Source organism: Hyla sarda, chromosome 5 (assembly GCF_029499605.1).
Source record: "Hyla sarda isolate aHylSar1 chromosome 5, aHylSar1.hap1, whole genome shotgun sequence".
In the NCBI taxonomy this organism is placed as follows: Eukaryota; Metazoa; Chordata; class Amphibia; order Anura; family Hylidae; genus Hyla; species Hyla sarda.
Window position 1 is genome coordinate 309,774,221 of NC_079193.1, and position 23,859 is coordinate 309,798,079.

General features: G+C 41.4%; 1 protein-coding gene across 3 annotated transcripts in view; it reads left to right on the forward strand.

Moving 5' to 3' along the window:
• The window catches only part of PI15 (peptidase inhibitor 15), a 95,395-nt gene that overhangs the window by 42,270 nt on the left and 29,266 nt on the right, over positions 1-23,859 (forward strand). Inside the window, exons 2-4 of one of the 3 annotated variants that reach the window (XM_056518588.1) lie at positions 19,365-19,451; positions 19,609-19,743; positions 20,071-20,398. In XM_056518588.1, the coding sequence (XP_056374563.1) occupies positions 20,126-20,398 (273 nt within the window). In that variant the 5' untranslated portion in view covers positions 19,365-19,451; positions 19,609-19,743; positions 20,071-20,125. The remainder of the gene's footprint in view (positions 1-19,364; positions 19,452-19,608; positions 19,744-20,070; positions 20,399-23,859) is intronic. The other 2 variants (XM_056518589.1, XM_056518590.1) reach the window with 2 other exon arrangements.

Consider the following 23,859-nt stretch of genomic DNA (forward strand, 5'->3'; position numbering starts at 1 on the left):
CTCCAGCTGTGAGCCCTGCACTCACAGCTGTCAATCAAAGAAGTGGGTCTATGATGCAAGGACACAGAAGGACTAGTATGTGTCCAAGCAGGCAGGGGGGGGGGGGCAGTTGTTTGACTGTTTTTTTCAGTATGAAATACTGAAAATGTTGTAATGAAAGCAATTGCAAAACCTATTGGTTTTGCATGCTTTACAACATATCAAAAGTTTTTGTATCTGACAGTGCCCATTTAAGCCCGCATTTATGATACTGAGGGAGCATGTCCATCTGACCACTGGGACCCGCCAGCGATCTCCTGCCCTACACCCTGACTCTCTCTGGGAACGGGGCGTGATGACCACTGAATAAAGTGGCGGCTGACATGCCCCCTCCACGTATTTGCACAGGAGAGCCAGAGATACATTGTTTGGCTACCTCAGGCTCTCCCATAGAGCTGCATGGAGAGGGCATTTTGGCCGCCGCTTAATGCAGAGGTTGACAAATTCTGTTCCCGGGGAGAAGCAGGGTTCCATGCAGGAGATGGCGGGGGGTTCAAGCATTCGTACTCCCCTGCGATCTAGAACTTATCATCTATGCTTTGGGGCAGAAGGAGAGATATGAGTGTAGCTGAAAGACGTAGAAGCAGCATGAAAGCACAGCTTACGGGTCAAGACCTGCTATTTGGCCTCTGCAGGCTGCTGGGCCATTATTTCTTCCCTCCTCATCCTCTTAGACCCAATGGCAGAAGGAAGAAGAGGGATGGAGGATGTGTAGCACACAGTGCTATGCCTCATGTCCTCCATTCTTTTGTGAAGCTGTGGGAGGTCAGTTGGCCGAGCTCACCTGGAATTGTCTGCCCCTCTCCCAATTGCACCATAAAATGGGCAGTGCAGCACTAGTCAAAAGATTTAGGCCAGTGACCTTTGTATCTGGGGCGCTGGCCCAGAGTTGTAGTAGTGACACCCCTGGCCTATGGTATATGTATTCAGGCAGTATACTGTATAGTGGTTATAATGGCTGTTTGTACACTTTATTATAACACACCAAAGAAAGGGAGTAAGGTACTGCAAAGGGCCTCATTCAATGTAAGGCCGGCCTTTTACTTTCATATTTTCTGTAGTTATGATTTAACCATGAACATTTCAGTATATACATTGCAGAAAAAATAGTTTGGAGCATTTATTTGAAAATCTAAATTTTTAATATACTTTATATTTCTTTACAATAATTTCTTTAAGCATTTCCCAGAATACTCACGTACTGCAGCCCTTAAGAACCAACCATTTAGCTTCTTTAAATAGCATTTTATCATTTTAGATTTTGGCTTTGTTTTTGCCCATTGTGGACCTTTGTTTTAATTTCTTTGTCTTTTTTCCCCTCATATTCATTTCAAATTCCATCCACAGTGCATCTTGTTCTCCATCAACTAGCGTCCAAAATTGGTTTCTGATGTTCTTTTTGAAGACATTGGCTATGTTGTACAGTTTCATCTTGGAAATTTGATGGTTTCAGTTTTTCTATTTTGTTTATCTTGCACATTAGAAGTTTATGAGCTGTTCCATAACAGGCTCTAGGCCATGGATTTGAGCTTTTCCATCACTTGGCAAACACTGTCTTTTTTATTTTAAGTCAATTCCATCTGGTGTTCTCCTGGAATTAAGATGTTGCTTGGGTTATCTGAGGGATGTATTGCCAACAAAAGGTCAGTACCGACCTTTACCCTACATGAGTTGAGACCTGACTTTGATTTTGAATATCTAGTCTAAATGTTCATTATGTACTCTGTTATTTCCAGTAATCTAATGGTTTATAAAGACCACAAATGTTTTTTGCAAGCGAAGGTCAACAGCAAACCCAAAAATATGCCCTTACACACTAGATCCATAAGGTACCAATATTAACAATGGGGGAGATTTATCAAAAACTGTGCAAAGGAAAACTTGACCAGTTGCCCATAGCAGCTGGTCAAGTATTCCTTTGCACAGTTCTTGATAAATCTCCCCCAATGTCCCTAAAATCCCAAGGTAGCTGTGATTGAAATTATTTTTAATATCCCTATGGTTTACAAGTAAACATTGTCATAGCCCAAAGCATACTATGTTGGACAAAATCTCAGCTGCTCCAGCAGGCATTTCCTCTCACAGGCTACAACTTCTCACAGGTTCCCCCCCCCCCCCCCCCCCCCATAACTTCAAGATAACTACAAAGTGTAATTGTAATAGCAATAAAAGCAATATACAGTTTACAGAGAAAAAATACAATTTTCACCATGTATATTAATTGAGCACACAATATTTACAACTCCCCAATTTTCACTCCCAATGCAAGTAGGGAAATCTTTACAAAGACCAGGATCAGGTCAAACAGTGTGTTAATTTCCTAGTGCTTAAGTTTGAAATTTGCCAAATTGGTTGATATAAACTGGTTGCTGAAAAGGGATGTGGAGAAACCAGGAGCCAAAGTGTACATTGGTACCAGACATGTTTATTTTTTGTTAATTTTATCCTTTTTGGGTGATTTTTCACCAACCTACTTGTCAAATCTAAGTTTCAATGTTTTGAAGGCTTTTTGCATGGCAGGGATGACAGCACTACGAGTACTGTAGGTGTTTGCAGAACAATATTAAATGCACCAGAACCATATAACAATACAGGCTATTTCAACATGCTTTTTTCGCGGTAGGGATGACAGCACAATGAGTACTGAAGGTAATTGCAGAACAATATGAAATGCACCACAACTTTAACACGCTTTTTGGGTGGCGGAGGGGACAGCCCAATGAGTACTGAAGATGTTTATGAAACAATATTAAATGCACCACAACCATATAACACTACAGGCTAGATACGTGTAACTTAAACACACTTTTTGGGTGGCAGGGATGACAGCACAATGAGTCTATCTTTCTAATATTTATCTCTCTCTAATCACTAACTGTCCCTTTTTCTCCTCTCTTTGTTATCTCTTTGTGGGCTGATGGGGCGGGGAGTGCTTGCTGGAACTACCCCAATGAACAATTACTCGGGTCTTGGCAGCAAACTATGATTTCTCTGAAACGTGTGAGTGTTTTAGAGTAAGTCATTGTGTCTCGGTATCCCCCTGCCTTTATCTTTCTAACCACTAACTGTCCCTATGTCTGTCTGTCTCTCTCTGTCTGCTCTCTGCACAAGTTCCCAACACTCTAAATGCTGTGGGTGACATCAGTGCCCTTTTATCTGTGTCCCTGGCCTTTGTGCTTTACACAGTAAGCAGCAAATCACATGATAGACCTGGGTTATCATGTGATCTACTGCTTTCCCCTACATCATCTCACTGCCCACTGGCCGCCCTGCTTCTTCCGTCCAACAGAAAAACATGCTTTCTGGTATTTCGCGCTATTTACCAGCTCGAGCTAGCCAAACCTGTAAAAACTCTAGTTTTACAGGTTCGGCTAGCTCGAGCTGGTAAATAGCGTGAAATACCAGAAAGCATGTTTTTCTGTTGTACGGAAGAAGCAGGGCGGCCAGTGGGCAGTGAGATGATGTAGGGGAAAGCAGTAGATCACATGATAACCCAGGTCTATCATGTGATTTTCTGCTTACTGTTTTAAGCACAAAGGCCAGGGACACAGATAAAAGGGCACTGACGTCACCCACAGCATTTAGAGTGTTGGGAACTTGTGCAGAGAGCAGACAGAGAGAGACAGACATAGGGACAGTTAGTGGTTAGAAAGATAGAAACAGATAAAGGCAGGGGGATACTGAGACACAATGACTTACTATAAAACACTCACACGTTTAAGAGAAATCATAGTTTGCCGTACCAGAAAAATCCTAAAGTTTGTCTCGAATCCGGGTTTGCCGGATTTGGCTCGCTCATCTCTAGTTTTATAAATCTCCCTCATAGTGCATGTAGTATTGCCATTTTATACACAGTTGGCCCAGATTTATCAACAAGAACTGTCCTATTTTTGCCCATAACACTCAATAACAGCTCAGCTTTCATTAGCCAAATTGCTGTGATAACATGAAAGCTTCCAGTTTATACAAGAACATGTTGCTAAAGCTATTTCACAGCAGTACAATACTATGGTGGTGGTTAAGGGGAAGTAAACCAAGTGGCCAGTTCCTTTCACCATGTTGGCTGGGGTCAAAAATAAGAGTACAGATATTGATAAGGTGTCAAATTCTCAATCTGGTAAAGACAAAAATCTTATAAATCTGGACCTTAATGGAATTTTTTTTTAATTTAAAGAGTACCTGTCACCAAATTAAACTTTTCATATAGTGTTCCTTATGTCATTATAAGAAACCTTGCTCTTTACTTGCTGTTAACATTCTCAATCTGCCAACTGTTCCATGTTACTTATCTAGGCAGCCTTGAGTGATGCATCTCTCCTTAAACATTTCTCGGGAAAGATGCATCACTCAGGGCTGATGGGGCGGGGAGTGCTTGCTGGAACTGCCCCAATGAACAATTACTTGAGTCTTGGCAGCAAACTATGATTTCTCTGAAACGTGTGAGTGATTTAGAGTAAGTCATTGTGTCTTGGTAGCCCCCTGCCTGTATCTGTTTCATATTGCCGGTAGTTTAGGCAGCATGAAACAAATGATAGGTTCCCTTAAACAATATAAATAAAATGTAAGTGTAAAGAAGAAAATACTAATAATAATACTGAAAATAAAATAAAAAATTAAGAAGAGATAAGGACGGTAAAGCTGGAGACAGAGAGGCTCAACGCTAAAAAGAGTTAAAGGGGTAATTATGTGGAGAAACAAGTTTTCAAATCAACTGGTGCCAGAAAGTTATATAGATTTGTAAATTACTTCTATTCAAAATCTTCTATTTTAACTCTTCCAGTACTTATCAGCTGCTGTATACTACAAAGAAAGTTGTGTAATTCTTTCCAGTCTGACCACAATGCTCTCTGATGACACATCTGTCCATTCAGGAACTGTCCAGAGTAGGAGCAAATACCCAAAGCAAACCTTTCTTGCTCCGGACAGTTCCTGACATGGACAGAGGTGTCAGCAGAGAGCACTGTGGTCAGACTGGAAACAACCACTCAACTTCCTCTGTAGCATAGAGCAGCTTATAAATACTGGAAGGATTAATATATTTTTTTAAATTCACAAATCTGTTTAACTTTCTGGCACCAGTTGGATTAAAAAAAAAGTTTTCCACTGGAGTGCCCTTTAAAAAAAACAAAAACCTCTAAACTGTTTTTCAATTATATAAGCAATGAAAGATTAAACTGAAAGTGTCGGCCCTATAAAAACTAATAAATACGGAAACGGAAATGTAAAGTGGGATGAGGAGAAAGGAAATTTATAAAAAAAAATTCTTCTACTGTTTTCTTGAAGGAAAGTAAAATGTTGGGTGAGGAATACAGTAAACTCTCAAATGAATGGAATCATGAAGGAATGATCTCCCTGAGATGAAGAAGTGGCTTTCTGCCTCATGTTTTTATTGCCTTCCTCTGGATCAACATTGCAGTAGAAAAGGCCAAACTGGTTGTATGTCTATTTTCATCCTTTCCAACTATGTTACTATGTAATTGTGAATTAAGAAATTTAGAGGATTGGGATATATCATTGACATACTGAGACTGGGCTTTGCTCCATTCTGGGTTTATAATTTTAGACATTAGCATACTATTATTAGTAATATTTTAACATTATAAAGTATTAACGTTATCAAATATCTCAAAATATAATTACAGGAAATTTCTTTGAGACAGATACCCAAAATTGCATTAAAAATGGTCTCTTAGAAACGGAGCTCTCAAAGACTACAAAGAAACTGAAACTCTATGATGCGTTCTAGATCAGGGTGGTCTTATCAAGGATGCGATATTATGGAATTGTTCTCTATATATTTATACTGGTATTTGCAGCTTATTTCAATAATGAATAATGTATAGCTTTTAATGTCTATACTAAGAAAAAAGGCATGTATATAGTATATGGCCACAATTAGACAAAAAGGGGAAAAAAAGAAGTTTGACAAAGTTCCACCTGCTGTGTTGTGGAAGGAATTTTTTAGCAGCCAAGTGCTTCCATCCAATTCGCTTCAGAATTATTTAAAGAGATCAGTTAAACAAACAAATACCACTTAAGGTTTTATTATTTCCAAGTACGAGAACTGCTTGTACTCTTTCAGCACAGCGATAACACTATATTCTTTTGTTTTAACAAGGTCCTCAGACATCATTAAACTCTGTATATCAAATGACACTTCTACAAACTCTAAAATAATAGCTAATTAAAAATCTAATGCCAATCAACCAATACCATACCATAAAGAGCTTTTATTTGCAGGAAACGTGCACAAAATAGATAGTAACATCTGCAATACACTAAAATGATGGAGTGCTTCTGACACTATTGAGGAGGCTTGCCTTTAAATTATGTCATGTACAACCCAAGTTCCAACTTCAGTGATATATCTGCTTAACCTCTGGCTGTTATTTCACTATCTTCTTAGAATACTGTGTAATTTTTTTTGGCCTCAGTTTGTAAACTGATAAATATTTATTAACTTATTTCTCATGACTTCTAAAGAGAGAATTGAACATAGGATGATGGAGACACCCCCAGGTCACCAAGGGAATTTATCATCTTCATATGCCCTGAAGTTTTTTTTCCTATTCAATGTTATATGAATTTATAAGAAAATGTATAGCATGCTCAATTGCAGGCAAATTTATGGAGGTATTGTCCACTAGAACTAATGCTTGTGGGAAGGAACATGAGGCTCAGGGATTCTGGACATTCTGAATTCTCTAGGACAGGTTAGCTGCACACAGAAAAGGATGCAAATTTGCAATGACTTGCACACTAGTTATCTGGCGAATAAAGGGGTACTTGGCCCCTAGACATCTTATCCCCTATCCAAAGGATAGGGGATTAGATGTCTGATTGCAGGGGTCCCACCTCTGGGAACCCCCACGATCTCCCAGCTGCACCTGGCATTCGTTTAGAGCGTCGGGTGCAGCGCCTGAGGCTCATGACGTCACAGCCACATTCCCTCAATGCAAGTCTATGGAAGGGGGCGTGACGGCCGTCACACCCCCCCATAGACATGCATTGAGGGGGCGTGGCTGTGACATCACAAGGGGGCATGGATGTGACGTCACGAGCCTCCTCCATGCATCGCCAGTCATCCGGCACGGAGCGAAGTTCGCTCCGTGCACAGGATGTCTGGGCTGCCACGATCAGACATCTTCCTTTGGATAGGGGATAAGATGTCTAGGGGCAGAGTACCCCTTTAAGTCTCTGGGAAAATGAACTGGCGCTAAGGCAGATAGAATGTAAGCTTAGTCCATTTTTGCACAGAAGGAGGATACAGCAAGAATCTAGCCAACAAATAGCCTTTTAAACATATCACAGAAAACAAGCTCATCAATCTCTTGAGACTGTTGGTAATACTTATTACAATAATATCACAGATAGCAAAAAAGTATTGCCCAAAACTTAACCTTTAATGAATTGTAGCCAAAAAACTATACAACAATGACCCGTGGTTATATGAAAAGACCCTTAGGTCAAAAATCCATGCAAATTCATGAAAAGCCATGAGTTGGTATCTGAGTTGGTGGTCCCTTTGTGGACCAAGGTTTTATTTCCACGGGTCTTTTCATATCATCATTGGTGATTGTTGTATGAGTTTATAGCTATATTTCATTAAAGGTTTTAGGTAATACCTTTTTTGCTGTCTGTGATACAACAAATAGCCTTTACCAGAATGGAGAGGTAGAAAAGTTAAGGGTCAAAAGTTTCGAACAAAATTAAACTTGCTGCTATGTGACAGAGAAATTGCTGAAAATATCACTAGTTTCTAGGATATAAGAACATGTCCAAAATGTAACCAAGTGTAGCGCACCATTGGTGTGGACCCACTGTGCCACAAGTGGCAGTTGGCCAGGCAGGCAGAGAGGGGAAACTAAAGGTAGCGTCAGATGCAGCAGAGCTAAATTAGGTGTTTATTAGCAGAGCAGGTACTGAGACAACAGCTAGCGAAGATGGCTACAGGTAGAAGGCTGGCTGAAACTACCTGTAAGCAGACAGAGTCCAAAGGATGAGGCAAAGGCAAAGTCCAACATACAGGCAGGGGTCAGGAACACAGGATCGCCAAACAGACTTTAGGTCAGGCTGAAAGGCTACATATACCTTAGCAGTGCAGGATACAATCCAGAATGCAACCTTGCTGAGGCCTGGAACAGCAGGTGTGGTAGACTTATATATGCAGTGCATTGCTGGGATTGGAGGAGGATCCATTAGGGGGTTCCTGCTGGCTCTATAAAACTCAGCCAGTGTTTGGGCACATTCTCTAATGGACAGAGCAGAAACTTCAGCAAAAGACACACCAGAGGAAGAAGACCAGGAAATACAGCAGAAATATGGCACAGAGAATATTGCCTGACACCGGTTAGAACCAGGACACATGGTACGCTGGTGGTTGCCAACCAGCAGTGTTACACCAAGAAAGTTTGCAGTACATGGAAATCTACCTGTATATCAGCTGTGAGCTAAAAATATTTACACAAAACAGCTGATAATTGTTACTTTCCCAAGGAAGGATGAAACTGCTTGCTACAATATTGTTCTTAATCAGCAACGGGGAACGTCTGGATAACAAAATGATTTCCCCCCAGTGCTTGGGTTCTATAAATATTGCATAAGCAATGATGAATTTCCCACTTTGAGGTGACATGAATTGAAATGTGCATATATGTTTGGAACAATATGCTGCAGCGAGCAGTTCTTTTTAAAACTTATCACCACAAAGAGTCAACTGCTCACCAGACTGATCGATGGAAACATGGAAAAGCAATTGCAAGAAGCAATATCAATACATTACAAAGCTCCCCAAAGAAAAGTAGCTATGCCGATCACATGAGGGGTAGGGTAATTCAGTGTTTGCCAAATATAGAAGGGTACTTTTGTAAGGCCTGCGAATGATCTTATAAATATCCGAATGGCCCTTGGCAGAAACAAGGTTCCCCACCACAGGTAAAGGTGTGTTCGCATATTCAGGTTTTTAATTGTAGTTATTGAATACAAAGCCAGAAACAGATCATCAATGGAGGACACACATAAAGAAAAGACTGAGACTTTGGCCCTTATTTACTAAGAGTGGAGTGTAGGTTTCTTTGTGGATTTTAATTCCCTACAATTTTTTTTCCACGGTATTTACTAAGCTTTCACTACATCTTCCACTTTCCCTACACTTTATTTTTTTTACACATGCTCTGATCTGTAGGGTTTTCCTCAGCTCAAATCCACCACATTTTATGTGGAAACCTTAGTAAATATGTTGGATTTTCATGAAAATGTCGGGAACATGCCCCTTTTGGAGACCACGCCCCCTTTACAGGCGGTCACGCCCCTTTTTCTGGTTTTCTTAGCAAAATGGAGAGTTAGTCTGGGTTTTTTCAATTCTGGCACAAATTCTGGTGCAGACAGAATTTCTGGCGCAATGCGACAGAATCTGCCATAATGCGACAGAATCTGGCGCACAAACCAACAAAACATGTCGGGTTTGCAATAGTAAATGAGGGTCATTGTGTGCAATAATTGCAATTGAAAGCTTGCATGTGTTAACCACCCATGGGATTTTTAAATCAGCAATAGGATGGATAGGTAGATGATAGATAGGTAGATTAAATTAGATAAAATACATTACAATTACATTAAAAAAAACAGTATAGGAGTCAATGTGCCTGTCATCTGTTACACATATCCCTTCTGGACCCTAAATGTCATTGATTTATAGCATTTCCGATTTTTAACTAGAACTTACACACGTGTTAGAGTGTGGTTAGGTTGAAGATGAGCATATTCCAGTAATGTAGTATAAATCATTTGGAGTTTTAGAACATTTGTCCTACATGGTTGCACAAGTTCCTGTATGTATGAGATGATGTCTCATAAAAGAGTTGTCTTTCAGCACATTACCCAGACAAGCACAATGACCATTCCTGCATTCGTAGCCTCACCCGTAAATGAATGTTTTGCTTTTGTAAGAAACCTACCTCCTAACACGGGAATGAACTCATACGTCGTAGTTCCCATGGTCTGTTTTTGGTCTTTCCTTGAGTTGCGTAAACATGTTGGCAGCTTCTGTCTTTTGGAAGAAGTTCAAACCCGAGGACTTTTAATGTACAATCTTTTGCTTTTAGTTTTCAGATAAGTCTGTTAAATAAAGTCAATGGTTGGTTAACAGCTTTCACTAGAAGAGGAGAGCAAATGTCTATAAAGGGTAAAAGAAACAAAATAACACATGGGAAACAAGTTATGTAAAGTTTGTATGATGTGAATTTTGTTCTGTGGAAAAAAAAATACAAACAAAAATAACACTACAACTTTATGTTACATGGCTGATTCCTGTGTTTTTATCCGAGAACAGTGAGAAGAAAGGCTTTAAGGTCTTGATCTTAGGCAATTATATATATATATATATATATATATATATATATATATATATATCTGACAGAAGGTCTCTCCATCTGACCTGTTGTAGATATAAAAAAGATGTTGGCAATGGGCAACCTCTTCACTGACACCAATGAAGCAATCTTCATAATGACAAGCCCAGCTGTGAGGAATATATCAAATGACGTCAATAATGTTGTGACTACAACTTCTAGCGAAAAGAAAACAAATGTGGTCATTAAAGGAGTAGTCCTGTCCTGAAAAACATATACCTACCATTTATACCTACTGCCATGTACAGAGTTGGAAAATAATTTTTATTGTATACTTTGAATAATATGTTGTATGGTAGTTTTTTTTTTTAAAACTTTATAAATTTTTCTAACTGTATGAGAACAACGATATGAAACTATAGTGTTTATCTTAAAGGGTTACTCCACCCCTAGACACTCCAAAGGATAGGGGATAATATGTCTGATCACGGAGGTCCCGCCGCTGGGGACCCCCGGATCTCGGCTGCTGTACCCCTCTGTCATTACTCCACAGAGCATACTCAGCCCCTTGTGATGTCATGGCCCTCCCCCTCAATACAAGTCTTTGGGAGGGGGCGTGGCAGCCATAACACCCCCTCCTATAGACTTGCATTAAGGGGGAGGGCCGTGACATCACAAGGGGTGGAGCCGTGACATCCCGATGCTCCGGCCCCTGTATCGCCCGTCATTACGCACACAGCGAGTTTGTTCTGTGCAGTAATGACAGAAGGGTGCTGCAGCCGAGATCCTGGGGTCCCCAGCAGCCATCACGCCCCCTCCCATAGACTTGCATTGAGGGGGAGGGACGTGATGTCACACGGGGCGGAGTCGTGATGTCACGATCTTCCGTTCCCGTGGTCGGGATCCAGAACCTCCAGCGCTGCGGAAAGCAGATACAGGTGGGTGCTGCATGCTATATTGTGGGGGTCCCCAGCAGCGGGACCGCCGCAATCAGACATCTTATCCCCTATCCTTTGGATAGGGGATAAGATGTCTAGGGGTGGAGTACCCCTTTAAAGCATTGTCCATGTTTAGAAGACAGTCTGCTTTTTTACCCAGAAACAGCACCACTCTTGTTGACGGGTTGTTCTTCTAGACTCTTCTGATCACGTGGACACTGGCACTGTTTCTATAAAAAAACTGTGGATTCTTTATCTAATGCTGAATAACCTCGATTAATACTATGGGGAAGATTAATAAAAAGTTGTGCAGAGAAAATCTTGACCAGTTGCCCATAGCAACAAATCAGATTGCTTCTTTAATTTTTAACAAGGCCTCTGAGAAATGAAAGAAGCAATCTGATTGGTTGCTATGGGCAACTGGTCAACTTTTCCTCTGCACAGGTTTTGATTGATCTCCCCTCATGCGATTTGTAAAATTCCCAGGGACTAGCACTAATATTGTGCAGGGAACAGGATTTATGTATATATACATATAAACAGATTATATACATTGTTTTGGGTGCTAAAAAGAAAACAATGAGTGAAAAAGTGGGCATGGTTACTAATGACAATTTAGGAACAAATTATCAGACATCAATATTCATATTGTTCATACAAGAGGTATAAGAACATCACAGTGGAAAGCTAGTGTCCTTATTATATATCCATCATCACCCTCATGTTGTTCCATTGACCTCACGCAACCTCTCAAAGGCTATCATGGTGCAGTCCAAGACAGCAATGGAAGCAGAATGGGAGTTGAAGTCTATCCTCTTCAGAATGAGTCAGACTTTTGTCTTAGATGCAATGATAGCCAGAGGTTGGTCTGGAATCCACAAGGACAATGCCATGAAGGGGCCTTCATCAGGAAGGGTTACATTGGTCTAACTTCAGGGATTATGGTGTGGGGTGGCATACATAATGTATTATAACCAGACTCCTTCATTCCAGGTACACTACCATCTCATTGTTGCATTGATTTGACCAGTGGTATGTGGTGCCCACAAGACAACGCAAGGCTACATCCTGCTCTTGCTACTGTGATAAGCCTTTATGGCCTAAACATGTAACCATGGCTTGCAGTGTCCTCAGACCTGTCTTGCATCGAGCAAATCCTGGACAAGACTGCTTGACAATTGCAAAGGGAACTGTCACCAGCAGATCTTGATGATTTATTCTCCAGACAGCCATTAAAGGGGTGTTCCAGTATAAGCTGATTTCTTCAAAAACCTGCACAGCTCTGTGTACTGGTTGTGTGTGGTTTTGCAGATCAGTTCCATAGTGAATGGAGCCAAGTTGTAATACCACACACAACCTGAGGAAAGGGTGGTGATCTTTTTTGGAATAAAATTGCTTGACTTTTCTATTCCTGGATAACCTCTTTAAAAATGTAATCGATAGCATGCCACGACATGTAAGTGTTTGAATTTTTGTGCGTGGCATGCATAACAGAAACTGAAAAAAAATAAAGATGTTTTGAATATTTTGTTTCCATTTGTTTATTGTTTGCATATCATTAATATGTGTATTGATTCTTTGATTTTAACCCCTTTGGGACCGGGGTTTTTTCCGTTTTTGCATTTTCGTTTTTTGCTCCTTGCCTTTAAAAATTCATAACTCTTTCAATTTTGCACCTAAAAATCCATATGATGGCTTATTTTTTGCACCACCAATTCTAATTTGTAATGATGTCAGTCATTTTGCCCAAAAATCTATGGTGAAACGGAAAAAAAAATCATTGTGCGACAAAATTGAAAAAAAACCCCGCCGTTTTGTAACTTTTGGGGGCTTCCGTTTCTACGTAGTACATTTTTCGGTAAAAATGACACCTTATATTTATTCTGTAGGTCCATACGATTAAAATGATACCCTATTTATATAGGTTTGATTTTGTCAGACTTCTGGAAAAAATCATAACTACATGCAGGAAAATTAATACGTTTAAAATTGTCTTCTTCTGACCCCTATAACTTTTTTATTTTTCCATGTATGGGGCGGTATGAGGGCTCATTTTTTTGCGCCGTGATCTGAAGTTTTTAACGGTACCATATTTGCATTGAACGCCATTGACCGAGCGGTTTAATTAATGATATATTTTTATAATTCGGACATTTCCGCACGCGGTGATACCATATATGTTTATTTTTATTTTTATTTACACTGTGGGTTTTTTTTATTGGAAAAGGGGGGTGATTCAAACTTTTAATAGGGGAGGAGTTAAATGATCTTTATTCACTTTTTTTTCCACTTTTTTTTGCAGTGTTATAGCTCCCATAGGGAGCTATAACACTGCACACATTGATCTTCATCATTGATCGCTGGTTTCTCATAGGAAACCAGTGATCAACGATTCTGCCGCATGACTGCTCATGCCTGAATCTCAGGCACTGAGCAGTCATTCGGCGATCGGACAGCGAGGAGGCAGGTAGGGGCCCTCCCGCTGTCCTGTAAGCTGTTCGGGATGCCGCGATTAGCCGCGGCTATCCCGAACAGCCCGACTGAGCTAGCCGGTAACTTTCACTTTCGCTTTTAGCCGCGCGGCTCAGCTCTTAGCGCGCGGCTAAAGGGTTAATAGCGCGCGGCGCCGCGATCGGCGCTGCACGCTATTAGAGGCAGGTCCCGGCTTCACTATGACGCTGGGCCCGCCGTGATATGACGTGGGGTTACTGTGTAACCCCGCGTTAAATCAGGAGAGCAGGACCAAGGACGTACCGGTACGTCCTTGGTCCTTAAGGGGTTAAAGTACACAACTTTTTCTTCTTTGTGTTACATCTTCAATGTTAAAGGGTATATATATATATATATATATATATATATATATATATATATATACACGCACACACACACACAGTATTATGGTGATCAAATATGGCCAAATCCTCTAAGACTTGAACAGATAATGTTGATGATTGTAAAATGCAGATGTCTGTACGAAGAATTAATTGCCAAAATTAAACAATCTCTATGTGTGTGGGATGGGATATGTCCAAAGAATATATGTGCACAGATGCAGAGCATTCCCTCCACACAAGATAATCTCTAAAATAACTAGAGAAAAGGAAAACTATATTTTTGGTGCAGGTCTTTGTCTCCTGAGTAACTCCAGATAAAACTGTAAATAGTATAACATGTTACGTTATTAATGCAGGAATTCATCTCTTTAAGTGGTTAGAATGGGAATGACTATAGACTCCAATGGAAGGTGTTGAAGGTTGTGACCTTAGTCTTCCATCTTCCTGTAATGCTGCTGGTTGGCCACCACCAGGGTACCATGTGTCCTGGTTCTTACCCTCATCGTGCAACATTCTCTGTGCCATGTGTCTGCTGTAATTTCTGGTCTTCCTGCTCTGGTGTTTCTCTTGCTGCAATTTCCGCTCTGTCCACTAGGGACTATGCGCGAGGATTGGCTCAGTTTTATAGAGCCAGGGTGCACTCCCTAATGGATCCTCCTCCAATCTCAGCTAGAAACTCCCAATATAAGTCTGGCAAATCTACTTTTGTTGTGTATTCTGCATTGCTAGGTCTCTGAAGCCTATTTGTCTCCTGATCCTGTGTTCCTGTTCCCTGCCTGCATACTGGACTTTACCTTTGCCTCATCCCTTGGACTCTGACCTGCATCTCCTGTGTATGATGTTGGACTGTCTACCACAATTCCTGTCTGCTTGCAGCTTGTTCCAGCCAGCCTGCACCTGTAGCCACCTCGTCTAGCTGTTCTCACAGCATCGGTTTTCTCTGTTTCTCGCTGTTTCTAAAACTATTTTATTATTGTGTTGGTGACAACCACATGATATGTCCATTTCCTCCGGGACATCCTTTAGGGTCTATTCACATGGGTGGAATTTCCGCTTGTGGAATTCTGCCTCAAATGAAAGCCCAATAAACTTATATGTGATTCCACACTTTCCACGGGATGGTCGGGATAGGAGGTCGGGATAGGAGGACGGGATAGGAGGACGGAGAGGAAGTCGAGATAGGAGGTCGAGATAGGAGGACGGGATAGGCGGTCGAGACAGGAGGTCGGGATAGGAGGTCGGGATAGGAGGTCAAGATAGGAGGTTGAGATAGGAGGACAGGATAGGAGGACGGGATAGGAGGACAGGATAGGAGGACGGGATAGGAGGACAGGATAGGAGGTCGAGATAGGAGAATAGGATAGGAGGACGGGATAGGAGGATGGGCTAGGAGGTCGAGATAGGAGGATGGGATAGGAGGGCGGGATAGGAGGTCGGGATAGGAGGTCAGGATAGGAGGTTGGGATACGAGGTCGGGGTATGAGGACGGGATATGTCAACAATATATGAGGATGGGATATGAAGTCAAAAGCTTCCTCTGTTGATTTTCCTCCACAACAAGGATTAGGAAGGAAAAACCGGGCAACGCTGGGTACTCAGCTAGTATATTTATATAAAACTCAACGTGTGTGTGTGTGTATGTATGTATGTATGTATGTGTGTATGTTCCAGCATCACGTCCAAACGGCTAAAGATATTAACATGAAACTTGGCACATATGTTACTTATATGTCAACAACAAACATAAGATAGGTGATTTAACCCTTACTCACCCCCATTTGCCAGGGGCGGGGTTTATGTTTAAAGTGCCATACAAGTCAATGGGAAATATATGTTACTGCATAACTTCCAAACGGCTGGAGATATTTCAATAATACTTGGTCACATTTTACTTATATGTCCACTTAAAATATAGGATAGTTAATTTAACCCTTAACTACCCCCATTTGTGAGGGTCAGGGTTTTTGTTTAAAGTCCCATGCAAATCAATGGGAAATTTATTTTCCCACATAACTTCAGTACGGCTGGAGATATTTCAATACCTGGTACACATATTACAGGTCGGGATAGGAGGTCGGGATGGGAGGTCGAGATAGGAGGTCGGGATAGGAGGTCGGGATAGGAGGTCAGGATAGGAGGACGGGATAGGAGGACGGGAGAGGAGGACGGGATAGGAGGACGGGATAGGAGGACGGAATAGGAGGACAGGATAGGAGGACGGGATAGGAGGTCGAGATAGGAGGTCGAGATAGGAAGACGCAATAGGGGGACAGGATAGGTGGACGGGATAGGAGGTCGAGATAGATGGACTGGATAGGACGGGATAGGAGGACGGGATAGGAGGTCGGGATAGGAGGTCGGGATAGGAGGACGGGATATGAGGACGGGATATGAGGACGGGATAGGAGGACGGGATATGAGGACGGGATATGAGGACGGGATAGGAGGTCGGGATAGGAGGTCATGATAGGAGGATGGGATAGGAGGTCGGGATAGGAGGTCGAGATAGGAGGACGGGATAGGAGGTCATGATAGGAGGTCGGGATAGGAGGTCGAGACAGGAGGACGGGATAGGAGGGCGGTATATGAGGACGGAATGTGAGGACGGGATATGAGGTTGAGATATGATGACGGTATAGGAGGTCGGGATATGGGGTTGGGATATGACAACAATATATGAGGACGGGATATGAAGTCAAAAGCTATCTCCTTTGTTTATTTTCCTCCCCAACAAGGATTAGGAAGGAAAAACCGGGCAACGTCGGGTACTCAGCTAGTATATATATAAAACTCAATGTGTGTATGTGTGTATGTATGTTCCACAAAAACGTCCAAACGGCTAAAGATATTAACATGAAACTTGGCATTTAACCCTTACTCACCCCCATTTGCCAGGGTTGGGGTTTTTGTTTAATGTCCCATACAAGTCTATGGGAAATATATGTTACTGCATAACTTCCAAACGGCAGGAGATATTTCGATAATACTTGGTCACATGTTACTTATGTGTCCACTTAAAATATTGGATAGTTAAGTTAACCCTTAACTACCCCCATTTGTGAGGGTCAGGGTTTAAAGTCCCATGCAAATCAATGGGAAATGTATGTTCCCACATAACTTCCGTACGGCTGGAGATATTTCAATACCTGGTACACATATTACAGGTCGGGATAGGAGGTCGGGATAGGAGGTTGAGATAGGAGGACGGGATAGGAGGTCGAGATAGGAGGTCAGGATAGGAGGACGGGATAGGAGGACGGGATAGGAGGATGGGATAGGAGGTCAGGATAGGAGGTCGGGATAGGAGGTCGAGATAGGAGGTCGAGATAGGAGGTCGAGATAGGAGGCAAAGATATGAGGACGGGAAAGGAAGACAGGAAAGGAGGTTGGGATAGGAGGACGGGATAGGAGGTCGGGATAGGAAGACGGGATAGGAGGACAGGATAGGAGGACGGGATAGGAGGTTGGGATAGGAGGACGGGATAGGAGGACGGGATAGGAGGTCGGAATAGGAGGTTGGGATAGGAGGTCGAGATAGGAGGTCAAGATAGGAGGATGGGATAGGAGGACGGGATAGGAGGACAGGATAGGAGGACGGGATAGGAGGTCGGGATAGGAGGTCGAGATAGTAGGATGGGATATGGGGTTGGGATATGACAACAATATATGAGGACTGGATATGAAGTCAAAAGCTTTCTCCTTTGTTTATTTTCCTCCCCAACGAGGATTAGGAAGGAAAAACCGGGCAACGCCGGGTACTCACCTAGTCTTATAATAAACAATTCCTGTATGTCTGTGTTACTCTACTATACATACACATTGTTATAAGGTACTTTGCCTATGGGCGGCTCTGTGATAGAGGTTTCCCAACCAGGGTGCTTCTAGCTGTTGTAAAACTACAACTCCAAGCATGCCCGAACAGCCTTCGGCTGTCCGGGCATGCTGGAAGTTGTAGTTTTTCAACAGCTGGAGGCACCCTGGTTGGAAAATATAGCTTTAGACTATAGTGGTTGAGGTTCTGAATATCAAATATGGATTTTGAACTCAGTAAAGTATTAAAGGGGTACTCCAGAGAATTTTTTTTTTTCAAATCAAATGGTGCCACACAATTAGGTAGATTTGTAATTTACTTCTGTTAAAAAAATCTTTATCTTTCCTGTATTTATCAGCTGCTGTATGCTCCAGAGGAAGTTGTGTAGTTCTTTCTAGTCTGACCACAGTGCTCTCTGCTGACACCTCTGTCCTCACCAGGAACTGACCAGAACAGGAGAGGTTTGTCATGTAGATTAGTTACTGCACTGGACAGTTCCTGATACGGACAGAGGAGGCATCAAAGAGCACTGTAGTTATTGCTATGTCATTTGAAACTTATTTGCTATGTCAGTTGAAAGTAATAGCATTTGGCCAAGTGGGTAACAGTTCACTCCACAGCCATCCAAAGTGTACATGCAACTTCAATGCATAGGGAAATTGTAAAAAATATATATTTTATAATAAGAGGGAAACCTAAGCCCCCCCCCCACACACACACACACATTAGATTGATGATGGTTGAACCCACCTGCTAACAATCAAATGTGTATGGGTGTCTTTCCTGCTTTCACTACGCAGCAGATGGATACTAGCCATCCCTATCCATCACGACCCCTTCCATAGACGGAGCCCCGTCATGCAATAGGAGCGGCGTGCGTAGTGACGTGATGACGGCTACGTGAGAGCGACGTTCCCGGCCAGCAGAGACGTTCCGGAGCGGCGGGGACATCACGGGGACATGGCGACAGCGATGGAGGGCGACATCCAGGGCAGCGGTGACGGTCCGGAGTGGGGGGGGACAGGTGAGTGCAACTTCCTATACTTTACATTGCACGGATCCCTCAACATACGATGGTTTCAACAAATGATGGTTCATTTGGAACGGATTACCATCGTATGTTGAGGGACCACTGTACTGTGTCCAAAAGATATTATGTGACTGAGCAGCATCTGTATATTTTAGCATTTTATCTTTAGTTGTACTGTACATTTCCAGGCAATATGGAGATATAAAGGCATGCAAATGCATACAGATGCATGCGCCACCTAGTGGTTGAGTTCAAATCTGAAATAATGATGTCTCAAGATCAAAAAAATTAATAAATGAATAAAGAAATCCAAAAAGAAAATTGCAGTCATTTGTGCAATATTTTTTTTCTTTTTTTCTTTAGCTTTTGTAGAATAAATTGCAGTTAATTGTAGAGTTGTATTCCAACAAAGTAGAGGACCACAGAAAGGGGAAAAAAGAGCATAGCCAGGTAATTTTCATTCTATTCTAATACATTATCTGGATGATATGATGCCACCCAATCCCTGTACTGTACTCCGGACTCCTCCTCTCCCAGCCTTTACTTGCAACAGGCTCTGGTTTTCGAGTCCAGGCTGTAACATATAAAAAGCTGTTATCACTTACAGACTCCTGCAGCCAGAAGTTTCCTAGCAAGCAAAGATTTTTTGCTTTCACTGAATTAATGACAGGATACATCCCCCCTTACAAGGCTAACACACACTTCACAACACAGCTTAGGCTTCTTGACATTCTGTCGAAAGGTAAGACGGTATAATTTCAAATATTTTCTTTAAGAAAAGACTAAAGTCATGTCTTTTTTATTTTATTTTATAATTATTATTTTTTACTTACTAAACTTTGTTCCTGCCAAGTTTATCTTAGTTTTATACATAAATGGTAACAGCTAAGCACAGCCAGTCTGTGGAGTCCTATTATATTTGTATTATTATTAAGCTCAGTGTGTATAAATCATCTGGCTATCATTTTTTTTATTACTATTTTTAGCAGATATTATTTATTTGAGATATAATGTTTCTTTTATTATTATTCTTTTTTTTTTTTTTTTGGCGTTGATTTTTTTTTTACAGATTTCAAAGAAAATCTTCGACTTTATAGGCAAATCCTGTGCTTAGAACTTCCAACATGCTAGAGATCTGTTGTGTGGCTGCTGCTTTTATATTTTCGCTCCTCTGTGAAACATGTGGGTTAGTGTTACCTAATGCCACAGAGTTATCGTCCACATCCAGTAACTCCACCATCCTTGAGTCTGATCTGAGCGCTCAGCTGGATTCTACCAATATCCCCAAGGCCAGAAGAAAGCGCTATATTTCCCAAAATGACATGATCGCTATTCTAGACTACCATAACCAAGTCAGAAGTAAGGTCTTTCCACCTGCTGCCAACATGGAGTATATGGTAAGTGACCCAATGAAAACTCTATACAGTACATGCAAAATGTTCAATATTTATATATTATTATCATTATTTAATTTAAGAGGATACAATACTCCTAACATTTTAGGTCCATTGACTAACACTGTGTATTAAAGAGCAAATCATAGACACTAGATTGGTTTTGGCAGATACTCTGATGATGTAAAGCAGTGGTCTCCACACTGTGGACCTCCAGATCTTGCAAAGCTACAAATCCTAGCATGCCCGGACAGCCAAAAGCTGGAAATTGTAGCTTTGCAACATCTGGAGGTCGATAGGAGATCACTGGTGTAAGGGAATGAATGATATGGATTTTACTGATTCTAATGTCCATTTTGATAACAGATAACCCATTTAGAATTTTTTGGGCTAGACATGTATATTAAAGGAGAACTCCAGTAAAAACTAACTTATAAGTAGCTGACTTTCCATTCATTTCAATCAGAGCTCCCATAGAAATATATGGAACATGTGCCGTCTACTGGTAAAAGACATGCGCTCCTCACTGAGAGAGTCGGGGTCCTGTTCTGGAGATCGCGGGGGATCCAGCGGTTGGACACCCCATGATCAGCTACCTATCCCCTATTCTGTGGATAGAGGATAAGTTGGTATTTGCTGGAGTTCTCTGTTAATGGGAGTAGTATTAGTTATATTTCCCATGTCCAATACTGTGGTCTGGAAATTCACTCTCATCCAGAAAAAAGACAACTGTTTCATACTAGCTAAAGGAAAGTCCCCTCCAAACGGAAGAGTCACCCATCAGAAGACACTGTTGCTGTTTCCTGGTTCCTTATCAGTACTAAACAGAGTACTGGTTGGCTAGAGAGAATCTTGTGATGCAAATCAGGGGGCTACTGTATTAAATTGATACGATCTAGTTTGTGTATGGAAGCTTAGCTGAGGATGAGACACCCACCTGTACACAGCTGTTTTGGGGTTCTTGCTCCTAATCTTTACCATGCTGATGGTGCTGATGGGGGGGGGGGGGGGGTTACTGTTCCTTAGTGAGAAGACTACGTTGATGTATGGAAACTTCTTTTTACACAATGCTATATGGGAAAAAGTATGAAAATTTGCTTTCCTCAAGAAGTAACCGGTTTCTTATTAGCCTAACCAAAGTCTTCTCTTCTCATTTGCTCTTTTGTAGACAGCTGTTTCAGCTTCTTGCCTCTCATCAGTACCAACTAGGGTGCTGTTTTTTTTTTTACTGACATAAAGCAAGAAACCCCAAATATCTGTTATGAGATGGGTGTCTCATGCTAATTTACATGCTTTTTTTCTATCAAGCATTGTCTCAAAACAGGCAGTCTAAAATTGTTTCAGAATTTTAAAAGCAACAGTCTATTTTAAAATCTGGCGCATCTTAAGCTGTGTTCTTAGTTTAAGCTAAGAACTTTTTTTTTTTTGGCATAGACATTTGAAAGATTTGACACAATTTAACCTCACCTCCACACCTGCCCTTTTCCTGAAGACACACCCCCATTCAATCACAATAAAAAACGGTGCACATGGTGCAAACGATGCAAAAAAAAAATGTGTGCTGTGCCACTTTTTCAACTAATCTAGTGCAGTTGACACACACACACACACACGCACACACACAAATAGGCAAATTCAGAACACTTTAAAAGTCTAGTGGGTGTGCAACATGGTGACCATGACTTGTTTAAATGTGGAACTCAGTAGACATTAGGTTTTTAGAATTTTTTTATGCATTTGAAGTATTCTCTGTTTAATATTCAATGACATAGTGTTTTCCTTCCCCAGCTATAGATTGTAGAAAAATGTGTACATTTATTAGGCAATATACAAATGGCCTGTACAGAGGCACGTAGAGAACAAATCTTCATCCTTCCAGTATGTATCAGCTGCTATAAGCGCTTTTCTTTTTGAATTTCCTTTCTGTCTGACCACAGTGCTCTCTGCTGACACCTCTGTCCATTTTAGAAACTGTCCAGAGAACGAGCAAATCCCCATAGCAAACTTATCCTTCTCTGGACAGTTCCTGACATGGACAGAGGTGTCAGCAGAGAGCACTGTGGTCAGACAGGAAGGAAATTAAAAAGGAAAATAACTTCCTCTGGAACATACAGCAACTGATAAGTAATGGAAGGTTAAAGATTTTTAAATAGTAATTTACAAATCTGTTTAACTTTCTGGCACCAGTTGATAAAAAAAAGAAAAGTTTCCCAGTGGAGTACCCCTTTAACTTACAGAGCCATTAGTACTCCAAATGCTGCAGTTTGGTGCCTCTGTACAACACTATGTTACCCAGTCAGAATATCTCCATGAAATTACATAAAAAAGTTTGAATAAAACAGAGCTATACAAACAAACAGTATTGTAATTTAAAGGCTGTATGAAGCCATAGGTTGTGTGCAGAAGCCCTAACAGTATGGTTTTTACATTGTAGCTTCTAGTAATTCATTTCTCACTTAGATGAAAATGTATTAGCCATAGCTTAATCACATTTTGGTTCATGCGCTTTAATTGGCAGGTGCAGAATTTTATACTGCGAAAGCTAAAGCGAAACTGAAAAAAATTTCTTTGGGAGTTTTGTCTCATAGGATCTAATAGGGATTTTGCAAAATTCAGAAGAACATCTCATAATTCGTATCCTGAAAGGTCTACATAAGTGTAAAAGGGATTTTCTTGGACTTGTCAGCAGGAAAACAAGGGGATTAATAAGCACATGGCTAGATAGGGCTAGTCATCATGATTCCGGGGATGCTTTTTTGTTTTAATAGTCCTCTCCATTGGCGAGATATAAGCCTTTTTGGTTAACAAGTAAATGAGGTTCAAGGGCCTAGGGGGAGTTCCCCAGCATGAAAGGAGCCCAGGTAAGTCCGGCCCATGTCTTTTTTTATCTAGTGGCTGTCAGACAAACAGTAACTGAATACAAGGCACCACAGGACAGGGTTAAAGAGGTCATGCACTGAGCTTACCTGGGTTCTTGCCATGCTGGAGAATGCGCCAAGGGCACATGAGCCACATTTGCATACTGATAAAAAGAATTAGATCTTTACAAAGGAGAGGTCTGTTAAAATAAAAAGGGGTGCCTAAAATCGTGATGACTAGCCCTGTCTAGCCATGCGCTTATTTTCTGCTGACAGGTTCCCTTTAGTATTGATTATCTATTCTTAAAAGGGACATCAATATCAGATTGTTTGCAGTCCAACTCCCAGCAGCCCCACAATTAGCTGATTGAAGGGCCTATAGTGCTTGGTTGAGTGCTGTGGCTTCTTCATTACCAAGCTCCTATGTCTGGCTGTGTGTGTTGCAACACATAACTCAATCCTTAAAGGGGTACTCCACCCCTAGACATCTTATCCCCTATCCAAAGGAGAGGGGATAAGATGTCTGATTGCAGGGGGTCCATCTGCAGGGGGTCTGGCTGGGTGGCCGTGGTGGTGACATCACTCCACCTCCATTCATGTCTATGG